Below are 15,021 nucleotides of genomic sequence, written 5' to 3' on the forward strand. Positions count from 1 at the left end.
TAGCTTTTTGTGTCCTACTGTAGCTAATAGTATCGTTCACATGTCTTAGAAGATATTTATATAAAAGTAAAGAAGACATAGGGTCCCTCTGGTTAACTGTAAGTAGGCGGAAGACTGAAATCACCACAGTGCTTGATGTAAACTGTCTCATTGGTTGGTGACAACTTCATCAGATTTTTTTTTACAGTTTACAAAGGGATCAGTTTTTACATTTTATTTATTACATACTTGCTTGTTTGTTTTCTTGCTTGCTTATTCATTTACTTGTTTATTCTTTTATTCACCTCCTGTTTTAAAAGATTCTTATTAGTTACTAACCTAAATGGTTTTGCCAAGTTCTTACATTTTGTTAAACTGCTTTAAAATATGTGCTTGAAATTTGTATCATTTGCAGTTTTGTATATTGAGGGAAATGAATTACCTTTTAAGCAGAATTACTATCTAAGTGTGGCTTTAGTGATTCCTTGGTACAGTAATTGATGACAAAATTTAGCTCATTGTTTTCAGCTAGTTTAAATTGGTTTCTTGAAAGAAACAGATACTTGTTGCTTAATCACAGACAGTAGGTGCCTCTTTGGAATACCTCTGGGCTGTTATGAAGTATTTGTTTACGAAGGATGATTCCACTTGATTATATATTATGTATCCCCAAAGGAGAGTAATTTTACATTGTTTTTACTAGATTGTGCTGTCTTTATGGTAAATGGATACATATGTCTGGGAGTTTGTTTCTGCTGTAAAGCTCCCCTTTTACCAAGCTTAGCTACCTGTGCATTCCTCCCTAAAATGGGTTTTTTGGAGGTGTCTTTCTTTCCAGTATTTGATGCATAAGTGGAAATGTTTCACTGATCAACAGTGCATTGGCATCGTTATTCAGATTCTTGAATTCTAAAGTGTGGCAAGCTGAGATTTGATTTTGTTTTTCAAAAAAGGAAGAAATTTTAAGATGTAAATAATTACTGCTTATAGACATTGAAACTATATTGCCTATCCTGTCTCAACAATTTGGCTGTAATTCTGAAGTTTTGGATAGACAGTGGTGACAACTTGGAGCTATCTAGATTAAAGAAGTAGTTTTATTTTTTTGTACTCTCATTAAAACTGTTCTGACTTTAATCATTAAGTATCTCTGTGGAAGAAATAGATTTAAGCCAACAAATTAAGATGAAAACTATATATGTGGGTTAACTAATTTCAGAGTCCAGAATTTTCTCTAGCTGCTTTCAAAAGTCTGGGTGTTTTTCACATAAATGACTGGAAAAATAATCTACCTGTAAAATATAGAAAAATTAAGTGCAGGTTTTAAATGTGCTTTTAATAATTCCAGAATTTGAATTTTCTTTTTATTTGCAGCTCAGACCGTCTAATAGAAGAGACAATAAGGTAGGAAAAATGGGGGTTTTTTGTTTATTGTTTGCACATTAATGAACAGATGAAGTTAATCCTATAACTAAAGTCAGTTAATCTTCCTTAAAGATGGGAATTTTATTATATGGTAATGTATTTTTACTATGACTTCCCCTTATAAAATACTTGAAGCCTAAAACATTTTTTTCGAAACTATTGGCATTAGGGTGTTTCACCTAGGTTAATTTTCCTACAGCCTCTGTCTTTTTATTCTTACTTTTTAATGGAAAACAGTCTTGAACATGTGATTTGTTAAGTGTCTTACATGTAACATTTATGTAGACTTGGTTTCTGTCATAGCAGTTATAGAAAGTCTGCAGTAATTAGTATTATCTGTAATAACAGTGAAGTAACTTCTTGTTTAAGGTAAGGGAAATTTGTTGGTTTTAACTGCCTAATTCTCTAGGTTTGATAAATTTTTAAATACCTATTTTAAGACAGTAAAAAAAAAGTTAACTAGTAATGGTCTCAACTCTTCAAAATTAAGCATTGTCTAAAGCACTTTTTCAGGAAAGGCAGCATGAAATACATGGAAACAACAAACATTTGTATTCTTATCATAGACTTTGGTATTGTGTTCAGGGCTCCCCAGGTGGTGAAGATCCTGCCTGCCAGTGCAGGAGACGTAAGAGACGTGGGTTCGATCCCTGGGTTGGGAAAACCCCTTGGAGGAGGGCATGGCAGCCCACTCCAGTTTTCTTGCTGGAGGATCCCATGGACAGAGGAGCCTGGAGGGCTGCAGTCCGTAGGGTTGCAAAGAGTTGGACCCGACTGAAGCCACTTAGCATGCATTGTGTTCAAGGGTTGTACATGCTGTATGTTGTTTAATCTCCTCAGTAACTCATGAGATAGGCACTAATCACTAGATACTATCTTCAAAACAAAAGAGAAGTTAAGGTAAGTAATTTGCCCATAATCACATTACTAAAAATAGTATTGAGGATTCAGAGCAAGAGCTCTGTCTAAACCACTACTACATTTCCTGCCTTATTGAAAGAGGATGAGCTTTGAAGTATGATTTGGTTTGAAACCTGACTGTGCTACTTAATTAGATCTCTGTTCTTAAACAAGTTTCTTGGAATCTTCATGTTCTTATGTGCTTAAATGAATTGATGATAATACCTACCCTAAAAGATTGTTGTGAAAATTAAAGATAATATGACTAAAAAGATAATATAAGTAAAATCCTTGAATCGAGAAGATCCCCTGGCTGCTACTAAGTTAATTTAAATGGCAGCTCTATTATTAATTTTTTTTAACTGTTTATTTTGGTATTTCAGGTTTCAGAAAAGTTCCAGTGGTACTAAGAGTTTCCACATACCTTTTACCTTAGATTCTCAAAATGTTATCATTTTGCCACATTTGCTTTTTCACTTTTTTTTTTCTGAACTACTTGTAAATAAGTTCACGCATGATGCCTCTTTACCTCTGAATATTTCAGTTTCAGTGTTCATATCCTGAAATTTTTATGTTGAAATGAGCTCATGGATTCTTATTGTATTCAGTGGATTATAGTATGTTCCTATAATTGAAAATCATAAATTATAATTTTATAATAAGATGAATTTATCATATCTTGGAATTTTGTTTGAATTTCATGTACTCAGTCTTCTATCCCTCCACAGTTTTCACAAAATTGCTTAATTGTTGACTGAAATATGTCCCTTGTGGCTCCTTTGCTTTCATCAGAGCATAAAGTTGGGTCACATTTTATCAGGGATTCTTTTCTTAAAGTTTCCCCATAATTCTACCTATAAAGTTTTACCTTTTCCTTTTGGAGCTAAAGTTTAAAACAGTGTACACAACTGAATATAAACTGGCATCAATTTGTTGAAAAGACCTAATATTTATAAGTTTATTCTTAAGCTTTAAATGTATAATTAGTATTATCTGATGTTGAAAAAATGGCTTCCTAGGTGTCTCATTGGTAAAGAATCCACCTGCCAAGCAGGAGATGTGGGTTGGATCCTTGAGTCTGGAAGATCCCCTGGAGAAGGAAATGGCAACCCACTCCAGTATTCTTGCCAGGAAAATCCCATGGACAGAGGAGCCTGGTGGGCTATAGTCCATGAGGTCACGGAAGAGTCGGATACAACTGGACGACTAAACAACAATTGTTAAAAAAAAAAGTCCGAGTTTAGTTCACAGGATAGGTGAGAATGTTGAAATTCCAGTAAACATCAATGATTTTTATCATTTTAAAAGCATTACATGTTATTTGGAATTTGTTTTGTCCCTGCATATTTGACCCTTGAAATAACAACAGCCTAGATCTCACTCCACTTGATTCCAGATGGTGGAATGAGATAGGAAAGGATATCTAGATATACTTTGTGTGCTACTGGAAATCATGCATATTCAACAAGATAATAACATAATGTATGATGATAATATCTGTTCTCCAAGGAATACAAAGTGCTTTGCGGAAATTATTTTTTAATTTTCTCTACTTCTGAGTCAGAGTGCATAGGAGATAGTGATAGTCCCAGTTTAAGAAAACAGAGAGATATATGATTCAAAGATTGTTGCTCAGCCCAGGTTTGAATTGTTACTTTTTTCAAGGCTATAGTACCTATTTTTAAATATCTGGTAAAGTAAATTTACTATAAAACAACTACATTTTAAATGTATCATATTCTACCATAGATAGACACTTAACCTGAAAAATTAGGAATAAGAACTAGTGATACAAAGGATGTTGTTAGTTTCACTCTTCTTATGATCTTCTTGGATCTAAAATTCAATGTGAAGGCGAGGGTGGGATGATTTGAGAGAATAGCATTGAAACGTATATTACCATATGTAAAATAGATGACCAGTGCAAGTTCGATGCATGGAGCAGGGAACCCAAGCCGGTGCTCTGGGATAACTCAGAGGGATAGTGTGCAGAGGGAGGTTCAGGATGGTGGGGGCACGTATGTGCCTGTGGCCAATTCACATTGATGTATGGCAAAAAACATCACTATATTGTAAAGTGATTATCCTCCAATTAAAATCAATTAATTAAAAAAATAAAATTTAATGTGTTATAAAATTGACACTGCCTGCCTCTTTCTGCTCGAATCTTGACTGGTTGTGCTTTAGACCTGGTGCATTCACTGTCCGGTCCTGGGATGTCTTTTTACCATTATCCTACAATGACCTCCTTAAATGCAATCACTTGTTTCTAGGATTTACTGTCTGCTACTTTCTTAGTTTATCCCCTCATTATGTTGGACCATGTTCTTTAGTAGCTTCCTCAGGAAGAATAAGAAGTAAATCATTTGGACTTTACACATCTCAAAAAAGTTTCTATTCTACCTATATTCTTTTTTTGTTTTTTCAATTTTATTTATTTTATTTTTGGCTGCACTAGGTCTTTGCTGCTTTGCACGGGCTTTCTCTAGTGGTGGTGGACGAGGGCTACTCCTCATTGCAGCGCGTGGGCTTCTCGTTGTGGCAGCTTCTCTTGTTGCAGAGCACAGCTGCTAGGCACACAGGCTCAGTAGTTGCACCTAGCAGGCCCTGGAGCGTGGACTCAGTGGTTGTGGCACATAAGCTTACTTCCTCCACATGTGGAATCCTCCTGGACGAGGGATCAAACCCATGTCTCCTGCATTGGCAGGCGGATTCCCATCCACCGGGCCCCAGGGAAGTCCCTATTCTACCCATATTCTTGATTCATTGTTTAGGTAAAAATCAGAATTGTGGGTTGAAAATAATTTTCACATTTTTTAAGGCATTGTTTCCAGTACTGCTCTTTAAGTCCAGTCCCAATTAAAATTTTATGTCCTTCGTAAATGATGGGCTTCCCTTTGTGGCTCAGCTGGTAAAGAATCCACCTGCAATTCGGGAGACCTGAGCTCAATCCCTGGGTTGGGAAAATCCCCTGGAGAAGGGAAAGGATACCCACTCCAGTATTCTGGCCTGGAAAATTCCATGGACGGTTTAAGTTCATGGGGTCACCAAGAGTCAGACACGACTGAGCAACTTTCACTTTCACTTTTCGTAAATGTTTTTTCCCTCTGGAATCTTTTAGGATCATCCCTTTTTCCCCTATGTTTGTGTTTAATCTCACCATGATGAGGTTGACATGCATCATTTTTAGTCTGTTTGATGGGCTCTTACAATCTGAAAACTTATCTTTAGATCTGAGAAATTTTCTTACATTTATCATTTTCTTCTCTCCTCCTTATTGATCTTCTTTTAAAAAATGTATGCAATTTATATTTGTCAAATATACCTAAATGCAATTTATGTTTGTCAAATATACCTAAATAAAGCAGGGAAGAAAAAGAATTCACCTAAAATACAACTACTACATTGGTTAATAATTTGGTGTGCTTCCGTATTTTTCTCTCTGTAGCTCTTCATATCTGTGTAAAATGATTTTAAAAATATTAATGTATTCATTTAAAAAGGCAGACACATGTATAGTCATGTGTTTAGAAAAAGTGGAATGATATTAATCATAGCAAGTTAGTTTGTGCCATCACCTAACTTGTCCATGACTTAAAACAGTAAGTTGTGAGAGGGTCATATGGGTAAGTGTTAACCCCTAAAAAGGGAAGGGGGGTTGCTTGTAGAATGCTAGTTACAGACACTGCAAGTGGGGTTCCTTTCCTTGACCAAGGATAAGAACTGGGTGGTGGAAATACATGATAGTCTAGGGAGCTGTCCTACTGTAGCCAATTACTGAATGGTGGAACAACAACATGCATTTCTCCTGGTTCCTTTTATCTTTCAATGTATATTTTTTTGAAGTGTAGTTCCTGTTGTTGTTCAGTTGCTAAGTTGTGTCTGACTCTTCATGAACCCATGGACTGCAGCATGCCAGGCCTCCCTGGCCCTCACTATCTCCTGGAGTTTGCCCAAATTCATGTTCATTGCATCAGTGATGCCATCCAACCATCTCATCCTCTGTTAGCCTCTTCTCCTTTTGTCTTCAAGCTTTCCCTGCATTGGGGTCTTTTCCAGTGAGTTGGCTTCTCACATCAGGTGGCCAAAATATTGGAGTTTCATTTGTCCTTCCAATTAATATTCAGGGTTGATTTCCTTTAGGATTAACTAAATTGATGTTTTTGCACTTCATGAGACTTTTAAGAGTCTTCTCCAGCACACTTCGAAAACATCAGTTCTTTGGCACGTAGCCTTCTTTATGGTCCATCTCTCAAATCCGTACATGGCTACTGCAAAACCATAGCTTTGACTGTATGGACCTTTGTCAGCAAGGTGATATTTCTGCTTTTTAATACACTGTCTAGTTGGTTCTCCAATAGAATTTTGGAATATAATCTTTTCATAAATTAAGGGCTGGTTGTATATAAATATTTTGTGATGTATTACACATTTGGTTCTATTTTTATAATTGTAATTCCCCACTTCACTTTCAAAGAGTTTTTCCTAATTAAAGATGTTTTGGTAGCTGGCCCCTTTTAAAACCATTTTAAGAAGCTTTTGTAATGTGTGATTCGTCAGTTGTCTTATTTCATTTGTTACTTTGAATTAAAAAAAAAAAAAACACGGGAAATGGTTCACTGCTTTGTCCAAAAAAATATCGGAAGATAACATTGGGGATAAAGTGATCATTCAGAAAAAGAACAATGGGAAGATGACTTGGGAAATGATTTTTTTTTTCATGTTCCTTCCCATGTGCTTTTCAAAGCTGGTGTCATTCACCTTGGTTTTCTGTTCATTTTTATGTGTACGATGAATCCATGCACGATTGTCTTAAACGTCAATTGATGAGCTTCTCTTTTTCTCCCTTGCAGCATTGCTATGGCAACAAAAGAAAATATGACTTCACAGAGAGGAATGTTGAAATCAATTCAGAGTAAAATGAACACTTTGGCTAGTATCCTTTTTGACAGTTTGAAATCTGTGTTTTTAGGGGGAAAATCTCTGTGTGCTTCGCCACTCTCTCCCTCCCCTGGGCAGATTGCCGTCGGCAGTGAGAGTAGAAGTCGTCCGTAATTCTGTATTATGGACGTGCCCTGTGCTTGTACTTTGTGGAAGTTCATACTGTTTAGTGCCATTTCTAAAAGACAGCACACCAGAAGTTTCATACTAGTAGATCTCGAAAAAAATGATAAATATAATTTCCAAGTTATTCACAGAACTATTTTGCATCTTAAAAGCTCTTGAATCCATGTTAGAAGTCTACAGTGTATGCTGTTTTTACACAGAGGTCATAAATTTTGTGCTTTTTCTTCTTTCTTTTTTCATTTTGGAGAATAAGTCAGTGGCATATGCTTAGAAAGGGAGGGAAGTAGACAGCCATACATGTAAGTGCTGATCACTGCTGATCACCGTATTTTCATTTTGCACAAGCTGAACTCTCGTATAGATTTGCTGTTTGTTTGTTGTGACCTCTACCTTTTTTAGTTCTTCAGTTTCCCAGTTTAAATTAGTACTAGTCATACTCTGAGAAATCCAGCAAGGAAACTGCTAAGACCAAAAACATTCTGTTTCCTTGGAGGAATCAAGCCTTTTAGAGAAAAAAGTTTCCTTCCCCAATTACTAGTAGGGAAAGGACCTATAATTTTAAAAGTTGAGTATCTTCTGACCTAGATAATTTGAGGTCACTTTTAGTTTGATCCCTTATTGGCCTAAGGAAAAGAATATCCTGAAGTGTGTTGATATTTTCCAGTTTTTGGTGAATCTTGTTCTTGCTTTGTGCTTCCCTGGTGGCTCAGACGGTAAAGCGTCTGCCTACAATGCAGAAGACCTAGGTTCGATCCCTGGGTCAGGAAGATCCTCTGGAGAAGGAAATGGCAACCCATTCTAGTACTCTTGCCTGGAAAATCCCATGGATGGAGGAGCGTGGTAGGCTGCAATCCATGGGGTTGCAAAGAGTCGGACACGACTGAGCGACTTCACTCACTTGTCACCCTAAGTATAAAACCATACATCTAAAATCATTTCTGTTTTATATAGGGCTTTGCAGTTAGTAGAGTACTCTGATATACATTATCTCATTTTATCAGTACAATAAGTTAGAATTATTTCCAAAAATATGTTTTAAAAAAATAAAATGGGTTTGATTAGTTAGGACTCCATAGAAAGATACTAATAGAAACCTAATTTACACTGACCTAACGAGGAAAAGGAGGGAATTAACTTGTTCATATGTCTGTAAAATTCAGGAGTAGAATTTGGCTTAATGGATGGCTTGGATGCAGAGGCTCAGATTTTATTATCAAGAATCTGCCTTTCCGTTCTCTGTTCCCCTCCTCCATCTCTCATTTCTGTTTACTTACGTGATGGCCTTATTCTCAGACACATTTTTTCCTCGTGCTGATAAGAGATGGCTACCAGGGTCACCTCCTGCCAGATCAAAAATTATGAAATTTCTAGCAGCTCTGGCACCTGTCCAAAGAGGACTATGTTGCCTCACTTGAGTCGCTGCCGAACCCAGCCACTGGCCAAGGGGAGGGACTGTTCTCTCCTGCCCACCCTGAGTGGGTATGCACACCTGATGGCAGAGGACAGCATCAGCCCCACCCAGTTACATGAACCGAACTAGATGATTAGAGAAGGATCAGGGAGAGTCCCCTAAAAGACAAACTAGGTAGAAATGTGTTCACTACAGACAGGGTTTCCTGATGTCAGAGGTTCTCTTACTTCCTCTAAGGGCAGTGCTGACGCTTGTACCAAGCCAGAAAAGATTAAGTACCTGCTTTATATGAGATTTGTACCTGACACCATGGAAGTTTTTGTAGTCAGAAACCACTGCTGGAAGTGAAAACAGTACAGGACACACAGGCGTGTGCTTTGATGACGACATCCTACCAAGTGAGATACAGTACCGAGCCCAGTACGGTTGTGACTGCCGCAAGACTCCTGAACTGAAAGCTCCCTCTCCTTTTGTTGTGTTCCCCACAAAGGGCAGTCAGAGCAGTTTAACCCACCTTCTGATCCTATTCCTGCCCACTCCTGCTAAGTGAATTTAAAATTTTTAAATAATTAACCAGTGTTTGATTATACAGACCCTTAGAGTTTGTTCCCACCAATTGTCTGAATCCAGGGGGGCTTATCACCCTGTGGGGAGATCGTGTACTCCTCAAAACCCTTCTGGAAGAACTTCCCAGTCTCCTGAGGAAAGGAATTTAAGAGAGAGAGAGAGGAAGAGAAGGAAATGCAGGATGGTGGTGGTGGCTGGCTGTGCCTCCTCCTCCCTGCCCTGCAGCATTCCTTCATTCCTGGCCACACTGGCTCCACCCGGACAGTACTCCGTCGGCACATGGCAGCAGTCATCACTGCTGCCTCCTCCTCTCTCTTAATGTTTTCCTTTTTGTTATTCCTACTCATGTCCTGCAAGTGTACCAGGGGACTCAAATTTGCTTGGGACTTTGAGCAGTAAGGCATTGGTGTTTGCTGCAGCTCCCTCAGTGTGATTTTCTTCCCCTCTGTTTCTTCTCATCATTTGTCTTTCTGGACTCCACTGATCTCTGTTTTTTGTGATTCCTGTGACTTTTCATTAAAGAGGCTTCTTCGACATATGACCTTAATAAAGATTCCCCAAAGATCGTTTTCCTGCTGTGAACAGCCTCATCCAGCGAATCAACCTTAGGAAGCGGCGAGACTCCCTCATCCTGGGTGGTGTTATTGGCGTCTGTACCATCCTGTTGCTGCTGTATGCATTCCATTGATGGGACATCTCCAGGGACTCTTGACAGCCACCACTTTCACACCCTGATCCAGAAGAAGAAACAATAGGAAGGAGAAGTTGACTGACCTGCTAATTAGCCTGACCAGCAGGATTCATTCAGGACTGATAGTGATGGACTCTGATGTGGTCAGGTTGAGCGGAAGTCACAGGTTTTCTGTGCTATCTTTTCTAACACACATTTCCCTCTGTTTTTAGTTTCTAAAAAAAAAGATGTTTTGTCTCCCCAAGAGGTAAGTAAACCCATCAGAAACAGAATTTCCATGCTTCGATGATAGTGTTGAAGGCTGATGACAAGCCAGGTCATGAGGCTGGACTCTTCAAAAAACCAGGCTTCTGTATATCCAAAGACTGCTTTCCTTTCAGCCACCAGATGGAGTTGTGAATAAAAATAGTTTTTTCCTTTTATTTTACACTCATGATGAGAAATCCCAAGTCATTTCTTGATAATCTGTGCTATAAATTTCTATTCTTCGTCCCCAACTTTTTTGGTGTTCAAAGAAAATGGCAGTTTTCAAAGAATCTTTGAGATTTTCACAGGCCATCTTCAGCACAGTTGAGGTTATCTGAAACAGAAGACAAGCACTGCAAAAAAGACTTTATCTTGTCTTTTAATCATGCCCACACTCGGGTTAACTGTATTCCTGGAAAAACCATCAAGAATGATAGGCTTATTTTTGCTCAGTCATTGTTTTTTACTTTTGGTTAATTTCTTCTATTGAGTAATATTTATTACTACAAGAAAACAAAATTCCAGTTCTACCACGGCAAGAGGCCAGTGTCTGTCAGTGCCCCGAACTTTTCCTCCTCATGTCATGATTAACACTGACAACCAAGTGAGGAAAATGCTTCATTTTCATTGAGATCTCTTCAACAAGCCACATGTAAAAAGACAGTGAGGGGCCACCATCCAGATGATTCCATTTGTAAATGTTCCACATGTAGGAGCAAAAGTTTAAGAACCCCTGTCTTATGTACCAGGAATTCTGTGTTCTGTGAAAACCTATTCATTCCAAATCTGTTAAGATTCCAAATCTTTTCCAAACATCCAGAGAATGAGGGGCTTTACTACTGAAGGAGAAAATATCAGAATCTGTCTCTGTCTGCACTATCAGAATCTGTCTTCTGTTACCACCCTGGACAGTGGCAAAATCTTAAACCACCCACCAGAATTCTTTTCAGGTTTAACCATTTCCCATAAATGTTACGACTTTTCTAACTGCTGCTGCTGCTGCTAGGTCACTTCAGTCGTGTCCAACTCTGTGCGACCCCATAGACAGCAGCCCACTAGGCTCCTCTGTCTCTGGGATTCTCCAGGCAAGAACACTGGAGTGGGTTGCCATTTCCTTCTCCAATGCATGAAAGTGAAAAGTGAAAGTGAAGTTGCTCAGTGGTGCCCGACTCTTAGCGACACCATGGACTGCAGCCCACCAGGCTCCTCCGTCCATGGGATTTTCCAGGCAAGAGTACTGGAGTGGGACACCATTGCCTTCTTCGGTTCTAATTGAACTGCCACAATTAGGTCGAAGACTTCCAACATCTGCTGTTCTTACAAGAAAGAAAGCTACTCTTCACCTCTGAAATGTACTGTGGTATTTATAGTATTGGCTTGAGACCACGCCACAGGAGATAAAAGGATGTTAGCATGCAGTTCTTCACTCCATCACAGTGTGTTCATGGTGACATTCAGATGAACTTGATTACAGGCTGATCGGTAGACTGACCTCTGGTTGGGTACAGAAACAGAGGTTTTTCATTCTGGCATTAGAGTTTCATTATGTTCTGGGGATGAAGAGCAATTGATATATTTTTTTTTAACTATGGGGTTTATTTTTCTAAATATGGGTTGATTGATCAGTCAGTTGATTGGGGATGCCCTTAAAAGAAAATTTAAGTTTTCCCACTGTGAACCTTGAAAGATCAGAGAAGTAAGTTCATTTATTAAATTCTCTGCTGGGAGAACAAAACTGCTCTCCCCTAACTCTATTTATCTTTGATTTTTCAAAGGGTCTTGATCGGTGGTTGTGCCTCAGCTAGAATTTGTGGGACTTTGATTGCTATATAGTCAGCATTTATAAAATCTGAGGTATCATAAATAAAGTTATTTATTTAATTATACTACCAGTGTTTTTACTGGTCTGATTATTTGGTGCGTTCACGAAAGCTGATGGTGGCATGAGAGTAAAATAGGACCCGCGCTCATCTAGCTGCAGCTGAACAAGCGCTTTGATAGCTGGCAAGCCTTTCCATTAGGGTTATGCTTAAAGGAAGTGTTAGAATTATGTTGATTATTTTCTTTATGAAAATAAACATGTTCTTCTAAGGAAGTTGAAAAAGTGTGGTGTAGATGTTGGTGTCAGACAGGTCTGACTAACCTCCCAGTGGTGTAACCCATAGTGAGGTGACCCAGGGCCAAACGCAGGGCTCATTTCTCCTTTACGGTTCCGTCCTTTGTGGAAGGAAGCCCTGGAGCAAGGACAGACGTGTGCCATTGACCAGTAGAGGCTCACTTTGGATCCCATAGTAGCTGATGTGAACTCTTTTCACATTTCACATTTAGCCTTTTTTCTTTTCTTTTTTTTTAACAGCTTACTTTTCTCAACTTTTTGCTGTTGTTACAAACCAGTTACTAGGCTCAGGGGCCAACAGTAATTTGCTTATTGGAGCCAGATGCAAGGAGTTTTCTATTCCTTATCCCAAATGTTGCCTGTTACAGGAAGTTACTCTTTCTCAGTCATGTCTTATATAAGCCATGTCTTTTAGGGATCTTAAATCACTCAGAACTTTCCATTTCACTTGAAATGAGAAACCATGGCAACAAAAAGGGCAGGAGATTCCAAAAGGTATACGTCTCTGAGAGTTTGCTTTACTCTGTGCCAGTAACTTTAGTTTAAAATGGTTAATGAATCTATTACTCAAGTTCAAGCCCAGATGTTCATGTACTTTGGTTGATCTGTCCTGGGTATTTCTATATTCTTGTTACTATTAATGATACTGAGGGAGTCCCTATAACAGGCAGCATTGCTTACTCATATTTTTCTAATTTAGAAAAGGGCTTTTCTTCTCTATTCTTCCTTTCTCCTGCTTACCAAAATTTTCTAAAGAATGTCTTTTTATATCTTGCACAGTACTCATATCAGACATGGGAGTATGATCCTGAGAGTGGAGATGGGTAATGAGAGAGAGAAGTCAGCATGAAGGCCCTTTTGGTACTTGGAACCAAATAATACTGACTTTAGTTCTTTCCTGTTGGATGCCGAATAGAAAAATGTACTTACTGAGCCTTTTGATGCAGTGACTTCTGGCCTCTCTGGGACTGAGGCACCTCGGCCTTGCACTCCCACCATGAATTTTTCTGTTTCATTGTTACTGATCTCAGCCTGATGAAAAGGACTTTAAAGAACTGGACTAGCCTTTTTGGTTTTCTCATACCTCATGTTTGATCACTAGCCAGATGTGATTTCTTGGAAACTGACTGCATTTTCTGACTTGCAGTATGAAGCAAGCTATTGAGGGTGAATGGCCATGTCTTGTGTTACACTGAATTTTGTGGCAAATGTAAAGAGGAAATAGATTCTACTGGGAATTAAAATGATTGTGTTCCATTCTTCTTTGGGGGTAGGAGTTGTTTAGCCTGGTCTCCAAAAAATACAGCTTTTCATCATGGTCTTTATAAACTAATACTACTCCTTTATGAACCTGCATACCCATAAGTTTTATAGGGCAAAAGAAAATGAGGAACCAGTGACTCTGAGGATGTTACTGGGTAAGAAGCTGAGACAGCTGAGCCATGTCCTGAGGCATCTTTCTTATTTTCTTTGTGTCCACTGCAAAGTGTCACTTTCATTTCAAAGTGTTTGCATCTATTCCTATCCTATTAGCTCTTAGAGAGGAAGAGAAATCAATTCCAATCACACTTTACCATGATGGAAGATGTTTCCTCATGAAAAAAAATGCCAATACAGATTTTTAAAAATCTATTCCAAATGCACTTTTTAATTTTTTGCTTTTAAAATGGCTTCTTGGAACCAGGTTTATTGTATTTGTACTTCATTTTTGTTCTCATCTAAATGTGCATTTTCTGACTGTATAGAAGAAGCTTTGTTATGTAATTTAATAATAAATTAGAAATCTGAATGGTGTGTCTGTGGTTCTTTGTATCAAAACAGTACCATTGAGGCAGTTTGGGAGAGTGATTATGACATCTTTGGTGTTAATAAGTATTTCTCACAGCATTCCGAAACTCAAGGTGAAATAATATGGACACTGGAGCTATCAAACTGTCATTCAAAAACATCAGAGGAACATTAATAATTTAGCCCAAGAAGTGAAGGAGAATCTCCTATCAGAGTGAAACTTCAGGAAGTATGACAGAAATGTCCAGTTGTAGAATTTAGCAAGAAAAACAGGATCTTGCCCTCCCTAAAGAATGACATTTTATCCTATAGATCAGGAATTGGTTCTCTACCCCCAGGAAATTGAGAATTCCTCATTTCCCATTGCCTCTCCAAACGTTGCGATGTGTGTTCTGCATCCTTTTTAAAAACAGTAAAATTGAGATATAATTCACATACCAAAAAATTCACCCTTTCGAAATGTACTGATGGATTTTAGTATGTTGGTTGTGCAGTCCGCACTACTGTGTAACTTTAGGACATTTACATCACCCTAAGAAGAAACGCTGTCCCCACTGGTAGTGACTCCACAGCCCCCTGTATCCCTTTGATCTGACCACACTTTTTCCTTTGTGGGCCGCTCCAAATTTCCCCCCCATCCACTCACATGGCCTCTAAAGCCACCTCTTTGGTTTTTTGACCCTTTTTTTGGCTTCCTAATGTGTCCAGCCCTGTGGATGTACACCTATGTAGACATACATAAAATCCAACACCACTTAGAGAGGGAGGCCTCCCTTTTACAGATCAACAAAGTAGCACACAGGACTAAGTTGCTCAAAGTCAGAGTGGACA

The 15,021-nt window shown here is 38.5% G+C and overlaps 1 protein-coding gene and 1 non-coding gene across 7 annotated transcripts in view; both read left to right on the top strand.

The window, feature by feature from the left end:
* GOSR1 (golgi SNAP receptor complex member 1) overlaps positions 1-12,172 on the top strand; it is a 37,136-nt gene extending 24,964 nt beyond the window's left edge. For 2 of the 6 annotated variants that reach the window (XM_024979923.2, XM_024979924.2), the window contains exons 7-9: positions 1,354-1,383; positions 7,158-7,240; positions 9,902-12,172. In XM_024979923.2, coding sequence (XP_024835691.1) covers positions 1,354-1,383; positions 7,158-7,240; positions 9,902-9,930 — 142 coding nt within the window. In that variant the 3' untranslated portion in view covers positions 9,931-12,172. 6 annotated transcript variants of the gene reach the window in all.
* TRNAC-ACA (transfer RNA cysteine (anticodon ACA)) lies at positions 8,067-8,139 on the top strand. The gene has a single exon. It is a non-coding gene; the product is annotated as a tRNA-Cys (tRNA).
* Positions 12,173-15,021: the final 2,849 nt, after the last annotated feature.

This window comes from Bos taurus, chromosome 19 (genome assembly GCF_002263795.3).
Source record: "Bos taurus isolate L1 Dominette 01449 registration number 42190680 breed Hereford chromosome 19, ARS-UCD2.0, whole genome shotgun sequence".
Lineage (NCBI taxonomy): Eukaryota > Metazoa > Chordata > Mammalia > Artiodactyla > Bovidae > Bos > Bos taurus.